This window comes from Oncorhynchus clarkii, chromosome 18 (assembly GCF_045791955.1).
Source record: "Oncorhynchus clarkii lewisi isolate Uvic-CL-2024 chromosome 18, UVic_Ocla_1.0, whole genome shotgun sequence".
NCBI classification, from domain to species: Eukaryota; Metazoa; Chordata; class Actinopteri; order Salmoniformes; family Salmonidae; genus Oncorhynchus; species Oncorhynchus clarkii.
In genome coordinates, this window is record NC_092164.1 from 52,164,848 (window position 1) to 52,184,581 (window position 19,734).

Below are 19,734 nucleotides of genomic sequence, written 5' to 3' on the forward strand. Positions count from 1 at the left end.
AAGTTGTCTTTTAATTGATTTAAGCGGCCAAAAGCCTGCATTTTCCAGCTAGCGGAAACCACCCATGTGTGGGTTTCAAATCTTATTTTATTTGTCACATTCGCCGAAATACTGTGAAATGCTTACTTACAAGCCCTTAACCAACAATGCAGTTTTAAGAAAAATAAGAGTTAAGGAAAAAAACATTTACTAAAGAAACTACATTTTAATAAAATAAAAGAGCAACAATAAAACAACAATAACGAGACTATATACAGGAGGTACCGGTACCGAGTTAGTTGGGTTAATTGAGGTAATATGTACATTTAGGTAGGGGTAAATTGACTATGCATAGATATTAAACAGCGAGTAGCAGCAGCATAAAAAGGGGGGGGGTCAATGCAAATATTCCGGGTAGCCATTTGATTATCTGTTCTGCAGTCTTATGGCTGAAGGGTAAAGGCCTTCTGGACCAAGACTTGGCACTCTGGTACCGCTTGCCGTGCAGTAGCAGAGAGAACAGTCTATGACTAGGGTGGCTGGAGCCTTAGGCAATTTTTAGGGCCTAACTTTGACACCGCCTGGTATAGAGGTCCTGGATGGCAAGAATCTTGGCCCCAGTGATGTACTGGGCCATACGCACTACCCTCTGTTGTGCCTTGTGGTAGGAGGCCGAGCAGTTGCCATACCAGGTGGTGATGCAACCAGTACTCTCGATGGTGCAGCTGTAGAACTTTTTGAGGATCTAAGGACCCATGCCAAATCTTTTCAGTCTCCTGAGGAGGACTGACACAGACCGCCACCGCCACCCCTTGACCGCCACCCCTTGTGGCAGCTGTTTTGTCTTGCCGGTACACGGAAAACTCAGCCAGTTGTATGTTATCCATGTCGTCGTTCAGCCACGTCTCTGTGAAACATAAGAAATTACACTTTTTAGTGTCCCGTTGGTAGGATAGTCTTGAACGGAGCTCCTTCAGTTTATTCTCCAATTACTGCACGTTGGCCAATAGGACAAATAGTAGAGGAGGGTTACTCACTCGCCGACAAATTCTCACAAGGCACCCGGACCTGCGTCCACTGTATCTGCGTCTTCTCTTCACACGAATGACGGGGATTTGGGCCTTGTCGGGTATCTGGAGTAAATCCTTTGCGTCTGTATAAAAGGGGAGTAATCACTGTTCTGATGTACAGAAGCTCTTTTCAGTCATAAGAGACTATGGCAGAAACATTATGTACAAAAGAAGTTACAAATAACGCGAAAAAAAACACACAAAAAAGAACAATTGGTTCGGAGCCCGTAAAACAGCACCCATCTCCGGCGCCATTATTGGTATGTTTGTGTGTGTGCTCCTCTCTAGTCTCAGTGCTTCCTGGACCTGCGCCCAGGAGGCGGGCTTTGCCACATCCTTGGCACTGCATACAAGTTCAAGACTGATCAGGGTTGGTGAGTGACAGATCTTATCCCCTATCACTTACCTCCTAGCCCCCATCCCCTGTCTCCTATCTCCTCCCTCTGACAGGGCTGGTGAGTGACACCTTTGGCAACGTCCTGTTTCGGGGCCTGCTTGGTAACCTGCATGGGTACTCTTCCTCCCCCAGGAGAAGGTTTGACCTACAGAACTCCAGGACGGACCGAAACGTAGAGATGTTTACTACTCTGGAGAAGACCCTGGTCCAGAATAGCTGTCTGTCGAGGCCCGTCATGTATGTGGACCAGGAGGTGGATCAGAACCTGAACAGCAGACTGGCTGACATCATCACCAAACACCAGGTGAGGCAGGAGGTTAGGGAGAGAGGGCAGCAAGAAGGGAAGATAGATGGAGAGCAGGAAGATTTATGTAATTCTGCCATGGGTGCTGTTGTTTTCTCTCTTGGGCTGTTATCTCTGTTGGGAAATGTAGTTCTTTGTCTCAACTGATGGGTAATGTAGTTCTTTCTCTAAGTGGATGGGTAATGTAGTTATTTGTCTGTCTCAGGGTTCGTTGACTGAGGACAGAACCCAAGCCTCTCACCACATCTACCCCCGTCCAGCTGTCACAGACCAAGGTCAATGTGTGTGTGTGTGTGTGGGGTCATCGCATAGAATTACATATTGTAACTAATTTAATAGGATCTTTGTGGGTCATAGCCTGTTGGCAGCTTTGATCCAAATTCACAGTTTTATGTAATTTTGTGAGTTCTGTTCTTAGTTTTTGACCGTTGGTGTGTGTTTGTGTGTCCTTATTTCCAGATTGGGAGTGGGTGCGCCCTGTTATGCGGAAGGACAACTATGTGTTGGTGCACTGGGGCAGGCACCCTGACAGGTAACACACACACACTAGGGTTGAATGGTGGGAACCCAGTTACCGAGATTTACCAGGATTTACCACCAATACCACTCCCTTTTCCGGGGTTAAATAACTGTGAGAAACCAGTAAACTATAATAAATTATTTAAATGAAAGCATTATTTTAATTGTAAAGATTTTAAAAAAAGATTAAAAAAATATATATATACAGTGCCTTGCGAAAGTATTCGGCCCCCTTGAACTTTGCGACCTTTTGCCACATTTCAGGCTTCAAACATAAAGATATAAAACTGTATTTTTTTGTGAAGAATCAACAACAAGTGGGACACAATCATGAAGTGGAACGACATTTATTGGATATTTCAAACTTTTTTAACAAATCAAAAACTGAAAAATTGGGCGTGCAAAATTATTCAGCCCCCTTAAGTTAATACTTTGTAGCGCCACCATTTGCTGCGATTACAGTTGTAAGTCGCTTGGGGTATGTCTGTTTTGCACATCGAGAGACTGAATTTTTTCCCATTCCTCCTCGCAAAACAGCTCGAGCTCAGTGAGGTTGGATGGAGAGCATTTGTGAACAGCAGTTTTCAGTTCTTTCCACAGATTCTCGATTGGATTCAGGTCTGGACTTTGTCTTGGCCATTCTAACACCTGGATATGTTTATTTTTGAACCATTCCAGTGTAGATTTTGCTTTATGTTTTGGATCATTGTCTTGTTGGAAGACAAATCTCCGTCCCAGTCTCAGGTCTTTTGCAGACTCCATCAGGTTTTCTTCCAGAATGGTCCTGTATTTGGCTCCATCCATCTTCCCATCAATTTTAACCATCTTCCCTGTCCCTGCTGAAGAAAAGCAGGCCCAAACCATGATGCTGCCACCACCATGTTTGACAGTGGGGATGGTGTGTTCAGGGTGATGAGCTGTGTTGCTTTTACGCCAAACATGACGTTTTGCATTGTTGCCAAAAAGTTCAATTTTGGTTTCATCTGACCAGAGCACTTCTTCCACATGTTTGGTGTGTCTCCCAGGTGGCTTGTGGCAAACTTTAAACAACACTTTTTATGGATATCTTTAAGAAATGGCTTTCTTCTTGCCACTCTTCCATAAAGGCCAGATTTGTGCAATATACAACTGATTGTTGTCCTATGGACAGAGTCTCCCACCTCAGCTGTAGATCTCTGCAGTTCATCCAGAGTGATCATGGGCCTCTTGGCTGCATCTCTGATCAGTCTTCTCCTTGTATGAGCTGAAAGTTTAGAGGGACGGCCAGGTCTTGGTAGATTTGCAGTGGTCTGATACTCCTTCCATTTCAATAGTATCGCTTGCACAGTGCTCCTTGGGATGTTTAAAGCTTGGGAAATCTTTTTGTATCCAAATCCGGCTTTAAAATTCTTCACAACAGTATCTCGGACCTGCCTGGTGTGTTCCTTGTTCTTCATGATGCTCTCTGCGCTTTTAACGGACCTCTGAGACTATCACAGTGCAGGTGCATTAGTACGGAGACTTGATTACACACAGGTGGATTATATTTATCATCATTAGTCATTTAGGTCAACATTGGATCATTCAGAGATCCTCACTGAACTTCTGGAGAGAGTTTGCTGCACTGAAAGTAAAGGGGCTGAATAATTTTGCACGCCCAATTTTTCAGTTTTTGATTTGTTAAAAAAGTTTGAAATATCCAATAAATGTCGTTCCACTTCATGATTGTGTCCCACTTGTTGTTGATTCTTCACAAAAAAATACAGTTTTATATCTTTATGTTTGAAGCCTGAAATGTGGCAAAAGGTCGCAAAGTTCAAGGGGGCCGAATACTTTCGCAAGGTACTGTATATGAGATGTGTATATATAGAGATGTCCTAGACTACCTCTTTCAGGTTATATATTCAATGCAGTATTAGCCTTATATTTAGCTAATTAATGATTGGTTATGCATAATAAGCTTCTAACTTATAGCCTCGGTCTCTTGGTGCAATACGCACGCACCTGTGCTCCGCTGGCCTCTCACCTTTAAAAAACTCAGCTCTTGGAATCCCATGCAGGAAAACATTCCTACAATACCTTGCTGGACATAATTTCTTATGCCAATAGACTATTTGAAGAGGGATGCAAGCTCTTGTTTGCTGAATGTTTTATACAGCAGCCAATAGAACTCACAGGTAGTTTGAAAGAAGAGCGAAGCGCTATGCTGGTAGGCTGTAGCAGTTATTTATTCAGACAAACAACCATTCCATCTTCCTGAAGAGAAGTGAAAGCCTTCTGCATCTAATTCTAGTCCTATATTATTCAAGGATGTCATTAGAATGATGAAGATGAGGACAACCAAACTTATTTCATTTAACTGTTGAAATGGAGGAAGGAATGAAGCAGCAATAGAGAAAGAGAGGTAGGCTAATAACATGGGGAAATGTTATCATGGGTATATATGCATCAGCCTACTAATTATACAACTATTCAAATCAAATTCGCTAGCCTAAACTTGTAACTTTGTAGGCCGCATGTGCTGCACCAGAATCGCATGTTCTCTCCCTGCTCTATCATGGTTTGAACAATTACAGTCCATATAATACAGTCCACAGTCAAAAAGATTAGCCTACTGGAGCGAGTTTAACTTATGTACCCAAGAGAGCATATAGCTAGGTACATCTATGGGCTTTTATGTTTTTCTGTTGTGCGTAATGTGCAGTAGCTTATATCATAGCTGTATTGGATAATGGCACGATCATGTGGGCTTGGTCATTTAAATGCCTTTTTAATATAGGGCTCATAAAATGTATGGCTCTAAATGTATTTAATGTTTGGCTCAGGTAGCATCAGGCTTGAATTTCCGATCAAAGCTCTAACCCTGGATTGTATACTGTCATGGTCAAAACATATTGATACAACAGTAGCTAAGTTGGGGAGAAGTCTGTCCCTAATAAAGCGCTGCTCTGCATTCTTAACAGCACTATCAAGAATGCAGGTCCTACAGGCCCTAGTTTTGCTGCACCTGGACCACTGTTCAGTCGTGTGGTCAAGTGCCACAAAGAGGGAATTTGCAGGAAAATTGCAGTTGGCTCAGAACAGGGCAGCCATGCATACCCCACAAGACATGCCACACATCTCTTCACAGTCCCCAAGTCCAGAACAGACTATGGGAGGGGTACAGTACTACATGGAACCATGACTACATGGAACTCTATTCCACATCAGGTAACTGATGCAGCAGTAGAATCAGATTTTAAGAGCAGGTAAAAATATACCTTATGGAACAACAGGGACTGTGAAGAGACACACACAAAGGTACAGACACATGCATATGCACACATTGTGATATTGTTGTATGGTGGTATTGAACATTTTGTGTTGTGGATATGTGGTGGTGTAATAATGTCACATTACGTATAAAACAGTACATCTTATAGGTGCCTTAATGTGTTTGGCCCCCAGGAAGAGTAGCTGCTGTGTGCATGGCAACAGCTAATGGGGATCCCTAAAAAATACAAATCTAATCCAGACATATGCCTATTTATATGCCTTATAATGCTTTTGAATGACACTTCCGGTTGGTGGAAAATACTGGGTTACATGTGAGAGAAGTGATTTATTCTCAGGATGGAACATGTTGTAAAATACCGTAAACATTTTCAACCCTAACACACAAACACACACCCTCCATAATCATGTGTATGACTGTTTGTTTCCTGTAGCTACGATAGCTGGCTGTCCTCCAGTAACGTAGAGGGAGAGGTACAGGAACCTCCACACACACACAGACCTTGGAGGGTAAGAAAACACACACGCACACACACACACACACACAGTTCTATGACTATTTCTCACAAGTGATGAATACGTGTGTGTACAGGTGCATGCAGGCTGGGTGTTGGATACGGAGGTGTATAATGAGTGGATGAATGAAGAAGACTACCTGGTAGATGACAGAAACGTTCCTCTCATCCTCCGCCGGAGAGTCCACGTCACAGACCAACAGGTGTGTGTGTATGTGTGAGATCCTGTGGCTCTGGGCTAGTTGTGTGCTTGTGTGTGTGTTGCTCTCCCTCCACTGTCTTTTTTTTAACAGGCCTGTGTGAGCACTTACTTAGTTGGTATGTCTACCATCACTTGTCTCTCCCTCCCTCTCTTAAGTTTACTCTAGTGAAGAAGAGAAGACGCTCCCCCTCTCCTCCCTCTTAAGTCTCTCCCTCCCTCCCGTAAGTTTACTCTAGTGAAGAAGAGAAGACGCTCCCCCTCTCCTCCCTCTTCCGATGGCAAAAAGAAAGGAGGAAAGAAGAGGTGAGGTTTCTGTCTCTTCTTCCACCCCTAGCTCAATCTTGATGGAATTTTCATATTTGTTCCTTTTAACCCCTATTCTCTACCTATTGGCCCTCTCTATAACCCTGCCTTCCCTCCCTAGTGGTGGGTTTAAGAGGCGTGGGCCAAAGGAGGAAGAGGAAGACGTAGAGGAGGATCTGACTAAAGATATGGAGGATCCAACACCTGTCCCTAATATGGAAGAAATTATACTGCCTAAGAATGGTACATGTGTACACACACAGACACTCAGACAGACAGACACACACACAGACAGATGTTTACTTGTTGTGTCTCTCTGTCTGCAGTGAACCCAAAGAAGGACAGTGAGAACACTCCTGTCAAAGGAGGGATGATGACCGACCTGGGTGAGTGAGAGAGAGGTTTTGTGTGTGTGTGTGTGTGTGTGTGTGTGTGTGTGTGTGTGTGGTTATAACTCATTCTCCACTCGTCCCTCTTTTCTTCAGATGAAATTGAGGATGACTCTCTGCTTCCTGGTGGAAGGGTAACAATTCAATTAGAACTGCAAGAATTTGATTGAATTATCTAATTTTGATGAGGAATTTAGTGTGTCCTACACACCGATATACCAATTATGTACTGTATGTGTGTGTGTGCAGGAGGATGAGGAGGGCAGAGAGGGGCTGCGTCTGTCAGATGGAGAAGACAACATCACAGAACAAACTCACCACATCATCGTCCCGTCCTACACCGCCTGGTTCAACTATAACTGGTTAGTACACACCAGTTATAGTTGTTTCCACCATAATTTGCAAATAAATTCATTACAAATCCTACAATGCGATTTTCTGGATTTTTTTCTCTCTCATTTTGTCTGTCATAGTTGAAGTGTACCTATGAAGAAAATTACAGGCCTCATCTTTTTAAGTGGGAGAACTTGCACAATTGGAGGCTGACTAAATATTTTTTTGCCCCACTGTATATTCAAAATGAGTGTTGTCTGTTTTTATCCAAACTTTGTGTACATGTTCCAGTATTCACCAGATCGAGAAACGAGCTCTTCCAGAGTTCTTTAACGGACAGAACAAGTCCAAATCTCCAGAGATGTGAGTAACAATTTCAGGTGTTTCTCAGGGTTCAGTGCTTGGGCCCCTGCTGTTTTCTTCAGACATGATTGTACCCCTTCAGAGACATAATGAGTAAATGAACACAATGTGTGTGTGTAGATACCTGGCATATCGTAACTTCATGATTGACTCGTACCGGCTGAACCCCCAGGAGTACCTCAGCTCCACCTCCTGCAGACGGAACCTGACAGGAGACCTCTGCGCTGTCATGAGGTGTGCTATGAAGTTTAAACTACCACTTACTGTGTGTGTGTTGTGTAACAGTGTTTATTGTAACTGTGTGTGTATTGTAACTGTGTGTAGGGTCCATGCGTTGTTGGAGCAGTGGGGGTTAGTGAACTACCAGGTGGATGCAGAAAGCAGACCTCTCCCTATGGGACCCCCTCCCACCCCTCACTTCAACACACTGGCTGATACACCCTCAGGACTGGCCCCGCTGCAGCACAGACCACACAGGTAACACACACACTAATGTTTTTTGGCTCCTGATTGGCGCAGCGGTCTAAGGCACTGCATCTCCGTGCAAGAGGCGTCACTACAGTCCATGGTTCGAATCCAGGCTATATCACATCCGTGATTGGGAGTCCCATAGGGCAGCGCACAATTTGTTCTTTACTGACTTGCCTAGTTAAATAAAGGTAAAAAGAAAAAAAATATGTATATATAAGCAAACACTAACAGTGAAATTGAGGTACAAATTGACAGCCTGTATGCTTGTTTTCCCCCTCCATCCCTCACTCTCTCCCTCTCCATCCCTCTCTCTCCCCCTCCATCTCTCTTCCCCTCCATCACTCTCTCCCTCTCCATCCCCCTCTCTCCCCCTCCATCTCTCTCCCCCTCCATCCCTCTCTCTCCCCCTCACTCTCTCCCTCTCCATCCCTCTCTCTCCCCCTCCATCTCTCTTCCTCTCCATCCCTCTCTCTTCCCCTCCATCCCTCACTCTCTCCCCCTCCATCCCTCACTCTCTCCCCCTCCATCCCTCTCTCTTCCCCTCCACCCCTCACTCTCTCCCTGTCCAGGTGTCGTCCTCCCAGCAGATGTTGTTCTTCCCTGAGAGAAGTGTAGAGAAGCCCTCAGACTCTCAGAACTTTGGCCTCAGAACAGACCTGTATGCCAGGAAACACCCCAAGAGTAAAGGAGCCAGTTCAGGGAGGGATTGGACAGAACAGGAGACCCTCCTACTGTTGGAGGTGAGCCAATCATCTCTCAGTTTATCTTCCCTCTACTCAGTGATGTAGTCAAGTCACTGGTCGGAGTCATCACTGGTCGAGTCTTGAAAATGGTGACTTGATTCCGGGTCAGGTCTGACTCGTGGACTCGAGTACTACAACACTGTCATATCAGAAAGATATTTTCCTCTTTCAGACACTACCTATTCTGGTCCCAGAATCCATTTCTCAACAATTAGACTGTCTAATTTTAATGTTTCTTTGGCAATGTAAAAAACAGAGGGTGAGGTACAAAACACTCCAACTGCCAAGGAATCAGGTGACCTAGGGTTACCAAACTTTATGTGGTGCTACTGGGTTACACGATCGCAACTAATGATTACTTGGATAAAACATTCATCTAGATGGCTCGAAAATAGTACAAATCTATGGTGATCAATACGCAACAGTAGTAAGACCTTTTCTGGGAAAGAAGATCAACAGTAAGAACCTGTAGTCCAATCATCTGCTCCATCAGCCTATGGCTCATCACCCCTAACTGGTATTGTATATCTTACTGACTTTGCCCCATTATCACTAGATTCAGGTTTTCAAAGGTGATCATTACTTCATTTGTACCCCAAGTCTATACACCACCCATAGAAAAACACCTAATCAATACTCATAAAAGGACAACTGGTAGTAAACCAATAACACAGCTATAACAATCTATTGCTCTCATGACATAGAATAATACTATGCAAACTAAGTGCAAATGGGAATCTGAATCTGAGAACATTGAAAATGATTATTATTACACACTCATTCATATGGAAAGAGTATCAATGGAATATCATTAGTAGATACATTCTAACTCGAGACAGAATGGTGAAGACCAGAAACAACCAATGAATGCTGGAGAAAATGTGGGGAATTGTCGACCTACATCGTTTTTTGATCTTGTCATAGAATAATGAAAATGTGGAATGGTGTTTTCGTCTCTGTAAACAATGTATTTAAATGTTTCCTGGCAAAGAATCCAAAACGTGCCATAGTTAGTTATCCCTGAACGGTTTCAAAACCTATTAAATATACTCTTGTCTGCTTCAAAGAAATGTATTACAGCACATCGGTTAAATAAGGACATTCCTACTATGGAAGAATGGACTTGTAGAGTGAAAGAAATGTGTTTAATGGAGAAGATCACCCATAAAATTAAACTGTAAACATATATGTGAAAAAAGAACAGATCCTGTAGACAACTCATTAGTCTCAAGCAACCAACCATATGATCATTTGATTGATTGATTTTTTAAAAATATTGTATTTCCTTTAGTTGTTTAATTGTATAGTTATTTGGTTTGCTGTGTACTTGCCTGTATCTCAGAAGACCAGATCCTTAATGAGAACCACCATATTTACTTCACAAACAATAATTATACTAGTTGACTACACAGTACTGATACGCCGCAATGGTTGGAAACGGGTAGGGGATGACTCAGGGTAGATGAGGTGCTGGATCATAATGATGCTGATAATGTTGTTTCCACTACCTCTATTTTATTATTTATTTAACTAGGCAAGTCAGTTAAGAACAAATTCTTATTTACAATGACGGCCTACCAGAAGGCCTCCTGCGAGGACAGGGGTCTGGGATTAAAATAAATAAATAAATACAAAATAAATACAGGACAAAACACATCACGACAAGAGAGAAGACTACATAAAGAGAGACCTAAGACGACAACATAGCAAGGCAGCAACACATGACAACACAGCATGGTAGCAACACAACATAACAGCAACTGATGAATTGCTGTACTGTAAACCTATGCTTGAAAAAAAAAATTGGTACTTATATTTGTATTAGTTATCTGGCCAATAACCTTCTTTTCTCCCTCATGCCTCTCTCTCTTATCATCCTATTTCTCTTCTTCCCCTATCTCTCTTCTCTCTCCCCCTCCATCCCAGGCGTTAGAGGTCTATAGAGACGACTGGAACAAGGTGTCCGAACACGTGGGGTCTCGTACCCAGGACGAGTGCATCCTCCACTTCCTGCGCCTGCCAATAGAAGACCCTTATCTGGAGGACTCCGCCTCCTCTCTTGGCCCATTGGCCTACCAGCCCGTTCCTTTCAGCCAATCAGAGAATCCGGTGATGAGCACCGTGGCGTTCTTGGCATCCGTGGTTGATCCCCGAGTTGCCTCCGCCGCCGCCAAGGCTGCTTTGGGTACGTACGTGTGCATGTGTGTGAGGGAGAGAGAGCGTTTGTGTTAACCCGGTCTCTGTCTCTCTGTAGAGGAGTTTTGTCGTGTGCATGAGGAAGCTGACAAGGTTCTGGAGTTCCCTGCACTCAATGAGGCTGAGAAGGCAGGTAGGAGTCTGAAACACGGCAGATATACAGTACCAGTCAAACGTTTGGACACACCAACTCATTGAAGGGTTTTTCTTCATTTGACTATTTTCTACATTGAAGACATCAAAACTAAATAACAAATCAAAATAACCCACATGGAATAATGTAGTAACCACAAAAGTGTTGAACAAATCAAATATATTTTATATTTGAGATTCTTCAAAGTAGCCACCCTTTGCCTTGATGACAGCTTTGCACACTCTTGGCATTCTCTCTACCAGCTTCACCTGGAACACTTTTCCAACAGTCTTCAAGGACTTCCCACATATGCTGAGCACTTGTTGGCTGTTTTTCCTTCACTCTGCGGTCCAACTCATCCCAAACCATTTCAATTAGGTTGAGGTTGAGTGATTGTGGAGGCCAGGTCATCTGATGCATCACTCTCCTTGGTCAAATAGCCCTTACACAGCCTGGAGGTGTGTTGGGTCATTGTCCTGTTGAAAAACAAATGATAGTCCCACTAAGAGCAAACCAGATGGGATGGCATGTCGGTGCAGAATGCTGTGGTAGCCATGCTGGTTAAGTGTGCCTTGAATTCTAAATAGATCACTGACAGTGTCACCAGCAAAGCACCCCCACACCATCACACCTCCATGTTTTACGGTGGGAACCACACATGCAGAGATCATCCGTTCGCCTACTCTGCGTCTCACAAAGTCCGGCAGTGGGAACCAAAAATCTCAAATTTGGACTCATCAGACCAAAGGACAGATTTCCACCAGGTCTAATGTCCATTGCTCTTGTTTTTTGGCCCAAGCAAGTCTCTTCTTACTGGTGTCCTTCAGTAGTGGTTTCCTTGCAGCAATTTGACCATGAAGGCCTGATTCACACAGTCTCCTCTGTACAGTTGATGTATCTGTTACTTGAACTCTGAAGCATTTATTTGGGCTGCAATTTCTGAGGCTGGTAACTAAAGAACGTATCCTCTGCAGCAGAGGTAACTCTGGGTCTTCCTTTCCTGAGGTGGTCCTCATGAGAGCCAGTTTCATCATAGCTTTTGATGGTTTTTGCGACTGCACACGTTTTCTGTATTGACTGACCTTCATGTCTAAAGTAATGGACTGTTGTTTTCTCTGCTTATTTGGGCTGTTCTTGCTATAATATGAACTTGGTCTTTAACCAAATAGGGCTGGCTCCTGTATACCCCCCTATCTTGTCACAACACAACTGATTGGCTCAAATGCATTAAGAAGGAAAGAAATTCCACAAATTAACTTTTAACAAGGCACACCTGTTAATTGAAATGCATTCTGGGGTGACTACCTCATGAAGGTGGTTGAGAGAATGCCAAGAGTTTGCAAAGGGTGGCTACTTTGAAGAATATCAAATATATTTTGATTTGTTTAAACATTTTTGGTTACTACATGATTCCTTCCAATGTGTTATTTCGTAGTATTGATATCTTCACTAGTATTGTGCAATGTAGAAAATAGTAAAAATAAAGAAAAAACCCTGGAATGATTAGGTGTCTCCAAACTTTTGACTGGTACTGTACATATTACACACACTCCTCAACCCTCAAACACTGCAGTAGAGAATCCTTCCATCACATTTTCTCACTCTAGGCCATCATTGTAAATGAGAATTTGTTCTTAACTGACTTGCCTAGTTAAATAAACTCTATCCCTCCCTTCCCTGTAGATGTGATGGATGGTGAGAAGATGGAGACTGACTCTGGCTCCCAGCAGTCTCTGCAGGTGAGACTGGAAGTGACCTGTGGGGTCAGAGGAAGTGAGACAGGAATTTACACTCTGGTGTTTCTGAGAATCTGATTGTCAGTGGGTGATGATTGTGTGTGTGTGTGTGTGTTCCAGGCGGATAGACAGACTGTTCTAGAGCCCAGTGGAGGAGAGAGGTCAGTGGAAGGAGAACGAGTTAAGAGAGAGAATGCTGAAATGACAGTCACAGAGGAAAGAGACTGCGATAGCGGAGGGAACCACGAGACAGGTGTGTGTGTGTGTCTAATTTAGATTTTTACAGACAAGATGGTGTGTAATAATGTAAGTTCTAGATGATCTCCTTCTCCCTTTTAGACCGAGGGGAGAAGGATGAGATTGCTGGACGATGGAGGGAAGTAGAGCAGGATGAAGGGAGGAGACTAGCAGAGCTGGAGTTGGTAGATGGGACCGTTACCACGGCAGCAGCTGCTGCTCTCGGCGCCGCCGCTACTAAGGCCAAGGTAAGCCCCACCCACAACCCTCAAACCACCCTATCGCTGCTCACTTACCCCACCCATCAGCCAATCCCTGTCTACTGTCCATTAAACTGGCCTATCCCCTACTTTTTTCTTTCTACTGGCCTGTCACAACATAACTTATGACCAAGCCAATCAACCACACCACACTCTCTCTCCCCTTTTATGTGATCATATTTTTTGGGAAAGTTTAAACTTATTTGGTAACTCACACACTGAGTTTCCCAAACAACAGGAACACCTTCCTAATATTGAGTTACACCCCCCCTCATTTATCCTCAGAACAGCATCAATTCGTTGGGGCATAGATTCTACAAGGTGTCCAAAGTATCCACAGGGATGCTGGCCCATGTTGACTCCAATGCTTCCCACAGTTGTCAAGTTGGCTGGATGTCATTTGGGTGGTGGACCATTCTTAATACACATTGGAAACTGTTGAGTGTGAAAAACTGTAGAGGGAATTCTAAATTCCTCTGTTTTAATTCCCAATCAAAATTAAACACTCTGTCAATGCATTCGAAGGGTTTGTAAGACCCTATATTTTATAAGAATGGACAGAGCCCCGGTATTAAAAGTCAGGTAACAGCCTTTAATTCAAGAGAGTACTACCTTCATACACATTTTACCACAGGTTATAAACTGAAAATGACGTCAGCGTTTTCTAAATGTTCCGTCTCTTCTTGACACTGGTAGAGAGGCCCTATAGTTCGAGCCTTCCCTCCTCGCCTAAAGCCAAGGTCAATCAGTGTAGATAAGCATTCTAGACAGTCTGGAGATAGTTCATTCATTTGTACCAATGAACAGACTGCCCCGTTCAAAGGCACTTTAATATTTTGTCTTACCCATTCACCCACTGAATGGCACACATACACAATCCAGGTCTCCATTGGCTCAAGGCTTAGTCTATTTTACCCTCTCTCCTGAGTGGTCTAAGGCACTGATTCTCAGTGCTATAGGCGTCACTACAGACACCCTGGTTCAAATCCAGGCTGTATCACAACCGGCCGTGATTGGGAGTTCCATAGGGCGGAGCACAATTGGCCCAGCGTCGTCCATGATTGGCCGGTGTTGGTCGTCATTGTAAATACGAATTTGTTCTTAACTGACTTGCCTAGTTAAATTTAAAACACCTACACTGATTTTTGAAGTGTATTTAACAAGTGATATCAATAAGGGATCATTGCTTTCACCTGGATTTACCTGGTCAGTCTGTGATGGAAATAAATGTTTTGTATTTTGTGTACAGCAAATAGATACAGTAATTCTCTCTCTTGCCCTCTCTCTCTAGCACCTAGCAGCAGTAGAGGAGAGGAAGATCAAGTCTCTGGTGGCTCTGTTGGTGGAGACTCAGATGAAGAAGCTGGAGATCAAACTGAGACACTTTGAGGAGCTGGAGACCATCATGGACCGAGAGAAAGAGGCTGTGAGTATACAGATCTACATCTAGCCAATTGGGCTCTAGTTTGGGGGAGCTACTAAAAATGACTTTGGGTATTTCATAATGGTTTCTTATAAATGTAACATGTATCTGTGTCCCTCTTTCCCTGCCCCTCTCTCACTGTGTGTGTAGTTGGAGCAACAGCGTCAGCAGCTGTTGTCAGAGCGACAGAGTTTCCACTCTGAGCAGCTGAAACATGCAGAGATGAAGATTCTACAGCAGAGAGAGCAGCAAGCACCATACACTCCACAACAACACACAGGTCTGTACTCGCGCAAACACACACGTTGTGTGTGTGTGAATGTCATGGTAAATGACATTCTCTCTAGTCACCCCCAAAACCAATTCTTTCTTTGGCCGCCTCTCCTTCCAGTTCTCTGCTGCCAATGACTGGAACGAACTACAAAAATCTCTGAAACTGGAAACACTTAGCTCCCTCACTAGCTTTAAGCACCAACTGTCAGAGCAGCTCACAGATTACTGCACCTGTACATAGCCCACCTATAATTTAGCCCAAACAACTACCTCTTCCCCTACTGTATTTATTTATTTATTTATTTTGCTCCTTTGCACCCCATTATTTTTATTTCTACTTTGCACATTCTCCCATTGCAAATCTACCATTCCAGTGTTTTACTTGCTATATTGTATTTACTTTGCCACCATGGCCTTTTTGCCTTTACCTCCCTTATCTCACCTCATTTGCTCACATCGTATATAGACTTGTTTATACTGTATTATTGACTGTGTTTGTTTTACTCCATGTGTAACTCTGTTTCGTTGTATGTGTCGAACTGCTTTGCTTTATCTTGGCCAGGTCGCAATTTGTAAATGAGAACTTGTTCTCAACTTGCCTACCTGGTTAAATAAAGGTGAAATAAATAAATAAATAAATAAATAAATAAAATATGTAACATCCATCTCTCACCTCTCCTTTAGGCCAGTCCATGCCCAGCCAGATGATGTCTACTGGGGGAAACTCTCTCACCATGGCCCCCCGACACCCTGGAGCTCCCAACGGCATGTGTGAGTACCCTCACCCCACACTGCCCCTTACCTCTAGAAAATGTTCACAAAAAATGTACCCATAATTTTAACATATTGATGGTGTTTGACTTTTTCTAAATGTTGTTACGTTGCAGCCTTATTCTAAAATGTATTACATAGTTTTTTTCCCTCCCTCAATCTACACACAATACCACCTAATGACACAGCAAAACAGGTTTTTAGACATTTCTGCAAATGTAAACATTTTTTTAAATCACATTTACATAACTATTCAGACCCTTTACTCAGTACTTTGTTGAAGCACTTTTGACAGCGATTTACAGCCTCGAGTCTTCTTGGGTATGACGCTACAAGCTTGGCACACCTGTATTTGGGGAGTTTCTCCCATTCTTCTCTACAAATCCTCTCAAGCTCTGTCAGGTTGAATGGGGAGCGTTGCTACACAGCTATTTTCAGGTTTCTCCAGAGATGTTCGATTGGGTTCAAGTCCGGGCGCTGGCTGGACCCCGCAAGGCTATTCAGAGACTTGTCCTGAAGCTACTCCTGCGTTGTCTTGGCTGTGTGCTTAGGGTTGTTGTCCTGTTGGAAGGTGAACCTTCGCCCCAGTCTGAGGTCCTGAGAGCTCTGGAGCAGTTTCTCATCAAGGATCTCTCTGTACTTTGCTCTGTTCAACCTCCCAGTCCATGCCGCTGAAAAACATCTCCACCGCATGATGCTGCCACCATGCTTCACTGTAGGCATGGTGCCAGGTTTCCTCCAGACTTGGCATTCAGGCCAGATTTCAATATTGGTTTCATCAGACTAGAGAATCTTGTTTCTCATGGTCTGAGAGTCCTTTAGGTGCCTTTTGGCAAACTCCAAGCGGGCTGTTATGTGACTTTTACTGAGGAGTTGCTACCGTAAGGCCACTCTACCATCAAGGCCTGATTGGTGGAGTGCTGCAGAGATTGTTGTCCTTCTGGAATGTTCTGCCATCTCCACAGAGGAACTCTGGAGCTCTGTCAGTAACCATTCTTGGTTACTTCCCTGACCAAGGCGCTTCTCCCCCGATTGCTCAGCTTGACCGTGTGGCCAGCTCTAGGAAGAGTCTTGGTGGTTTCAAACTTCTTCCAGTTAAGAATGATGGAGGTCACTGTGGTCTTGGGGACATACAATGCTGCACAAATGTTTTGGTACCCTTCCCCAGATATTTATCTCGACACAATCCTGTCTCGGAGCTCTATGGACAATTCCTTCAATCTCATGGCTTTGGCATGCACTGTTAATTGTCAGGATGTTATATAGACAGCTGTGTGCCTTTCCAAATCATGTCCAAACAATTCAATATACCACAGGTGAACTTCAATCAATTTGTAAAAACATCTCAGGGATGGTCAATGGAAACCGAATGCACCTGAGCTCAATTTCGAGTCTCAGAGCAAAGGTTCGGAATACTCAAATCAAATCAAAGTTTATTTGTTACGTGTGCCGAATACAACAGTGAAATGCTTACTTACAGGCTCTAACCAATGGTGTGGGAAAAAAAGGTGTGTGTGTGTGTGTGTGTGTGTGTAAGTAAAGAAATAAAACAACAGTAAAAAGACATTTGAAAAAAGAGTAGAAAAGCTATATACAGACACCTGTTAGTCAGGCTTATTGAGGTAGTATGTACATGTAGGTATCTTTAGAGTGACTATGCATATATGATGAACAGAGAGTAGCAGCAGCATAGAAGAGGGGTTGGGGGGTGGTGGGACACAATGCAGATAGCCCGGTTAGCCAATGTGCGGGAGCACTGGTTGGTCCGGCCAATTTAGGTAGTATGTACATGAACGTATAGTTAAAGTGACTGTGCATATATGATGAACAGAGAGTAGCAGCAGCATAAAAGAGGGGTTGGGGGGGGGCACACAATGCAAATAGTCCGGGTAGCCGTTTGATTACCTGTTCAGGAGTCTCATGGCTTGGAGGTAAAAACTGTTGAGAAGCCTTTTTGTCCTAGACTTGGCACTCCGGTACCGCTTGCCATGCAGTAGTAGAGAGAACAGTCTATGACTGGGGTGGCTGGGGTCTTTGACAATTTCTAGGGCCTTCCTCTGACACCACCTGGTGTAGAGGTCCTGGATGGCAGGCAGCTTTGCTCCAGTGATGTACTGGGCTGTACGCACTACCCTCTGAAGTGCCTTGTGGTTGGAGGCCAAGCAATTGCCATACCAGGCAGTGATGCAACCAATGCTCTCAATGTTGCAGCTGTAGAACCTTTTGAGGATCTCAGGACCCATGCCAAATCTTTTTAGTTTCCTGAGAGGGGAGTGGCTTTGTCGTGCCCTCTTCACGACTGTCTTGGTGTGTTTGGACTTATTTACATAAGGTATTTCTGTGTTTTATTTGTAAAAAAAAATTGCTACAATTTCTAAAAACCTGTTTTTGCTTTGTCATTATGGGATATTGTTTGATGAAGAAAATTAGTTTTAATCGATTTTAGAATAAAGGCTGTAACGCAACACAATGTGGAAAGGGGACGGGGTCTGGATACTTTCCGAATGCTCTGTATGTTGACTTAGTAATGCAGACGGAAGTTGACGATTGAAGTTTGGGGAGGTGTATCTGCCACAGCCAAAAGTTGGTCATTGTTGTTTTCCAACAGGAAGCCCCAAATCAACATAGCTGCCATTGTTTTATTAAAGTTTCTTATTAATAAGATCAAAATAAACTTGTCTCTACCACCTGTATCACACACTCACGAACTGAAAACATTTGTACAATTCATTGGTTAGAAAGGTTTCAAATATCACTTTCATTTGTATCCACTGTCTTTTAAATCTCAGCAAAGTTGGTTCCTGTTTCAGTCATGGATTTGGTCACGTTCGCGTGGTCAATCAAAAACACCTTAATTGACCATAGTGCCTTCCACAATGCAAGCAATGGCCTTTGAGCGCATGGATTTTACGAAGTTCATGCAGTTGATATGTAGGTGCAAGTCGGACATTTTTTTTATCCCTATAATGCCACCCACTTTTTAAAAGGTGGTGACCAACGCTGGTAACTAACTGCATGAAACTGATCCGCTGGAACGTGCCCGCTCATGTAGTTTCTTCTTCTCTTCTGTCAGACCCACCACCACAGCCTGATGGGATAGCTCCGACCCAGCCTGGTCCTCCAAGCACAGCCATACACAGCCGGGGAGCAGAAACATGAGACCACACCCTGACCCCAGTCACCTTATGAATACACACAGTACATATTTTGGATCCACAGTAAGAAACAGTCAAGGAATCTAATCTTCACATTGGACAGGTCCTCATGTGACTGTCATTTTGATGTCATTTAACCATTGTTACACACACTTGCTGTATGCTTTATTGACCAGTGCTGAAGAGTATACGCAAATCATTGTGTTTTATATGAAACTGTCGATCTGTGTACGTGTCTTTTTTTTTAGTGTGTGTTCAGAGTTTAATGATGTTGGACGTGATACTCTATTTTACAGGACATTGACATCACACAGATACAGTACTGGATACTGACCAACAAGTATAAAATAATTACAGCACCATTCTCTAGCTGAAACATTGGAACTTAATGGTACTAGTGGCTAATTTGGGAGAATATCAGTCGTCATCTTGAGTTTGATGGTGAGTGTTTTAGAGGAAAAGTATTATAGGTTGTTTAGACAGATTATTTCACTGTATCACAATTCCAGTGGGTCAGAAGTTTACATACACTAAATTGACTGTGCCTTTAAACAGCTTGGAAAATGGCAGAAAATTACGTCATAGCTTTAGAAGCTTCTGATAGGCTAACTGACATAATTTGAGTCAATTGGAGGTGTGGATGTATTTCAAGGCCTACCTTCAAACTCAGTGCCTCTTTGCTTGACATCATGCGAAAATCAGAAGAAATT

The 19,734-nt window shown here is 43.4% G+C and overlaps 1 protein-coding gene across 1 annotated transcript; it reads left to right on the plus strand.

The window, feature by feature from the left end:
* The first annotated feature begins 734 nt into the window (after window positions 1-734).
* Window positions 735-19,245, plus strand: LOC139372369 (SWI/SNF complex subunit SMARCC1-like). Its single transcript, XM_071112081.1, has 25 exons — window positions 735-830; window positions 1,338-1,419; window positions 1,500-1,750; window positions 1,956-2,025; window positions 2,210-2,282; window positions 5,956-6,031; window positions 6,114-6,239; window positions 6,444-6,541; window positions 6,663-6,784; window positions 6,868-6,927; window positions 7,027-7,064; window positions 7,180-7,292; window positions 7,555-7,626; window positions 7,747-7,860; window positions 7,951-8,099; window positions 8,662-8,837; window positions 10,767-11,025; window positions 11,095-11,169; window positions 12,853-12,908; window positions 13,026-13,158; window positions 13,245-13,390; window positions 14,694-14,828; window positions 14,976-15,105; window positions 15,783-15,869; window positions 18,943-19,245. The coding sequence occupies exons 1-25, from the start codon at window positions 735-737 to the stop codon at window positions 19,026-19,028; spliced, it is 2,823 nt and encodes a 940-aa protein (XP_070968182.1). The 3' UTR covers window positions 19,029-19,245.
* Window positions 19,246-19,734: the final 489 nt, after the last annotated feature.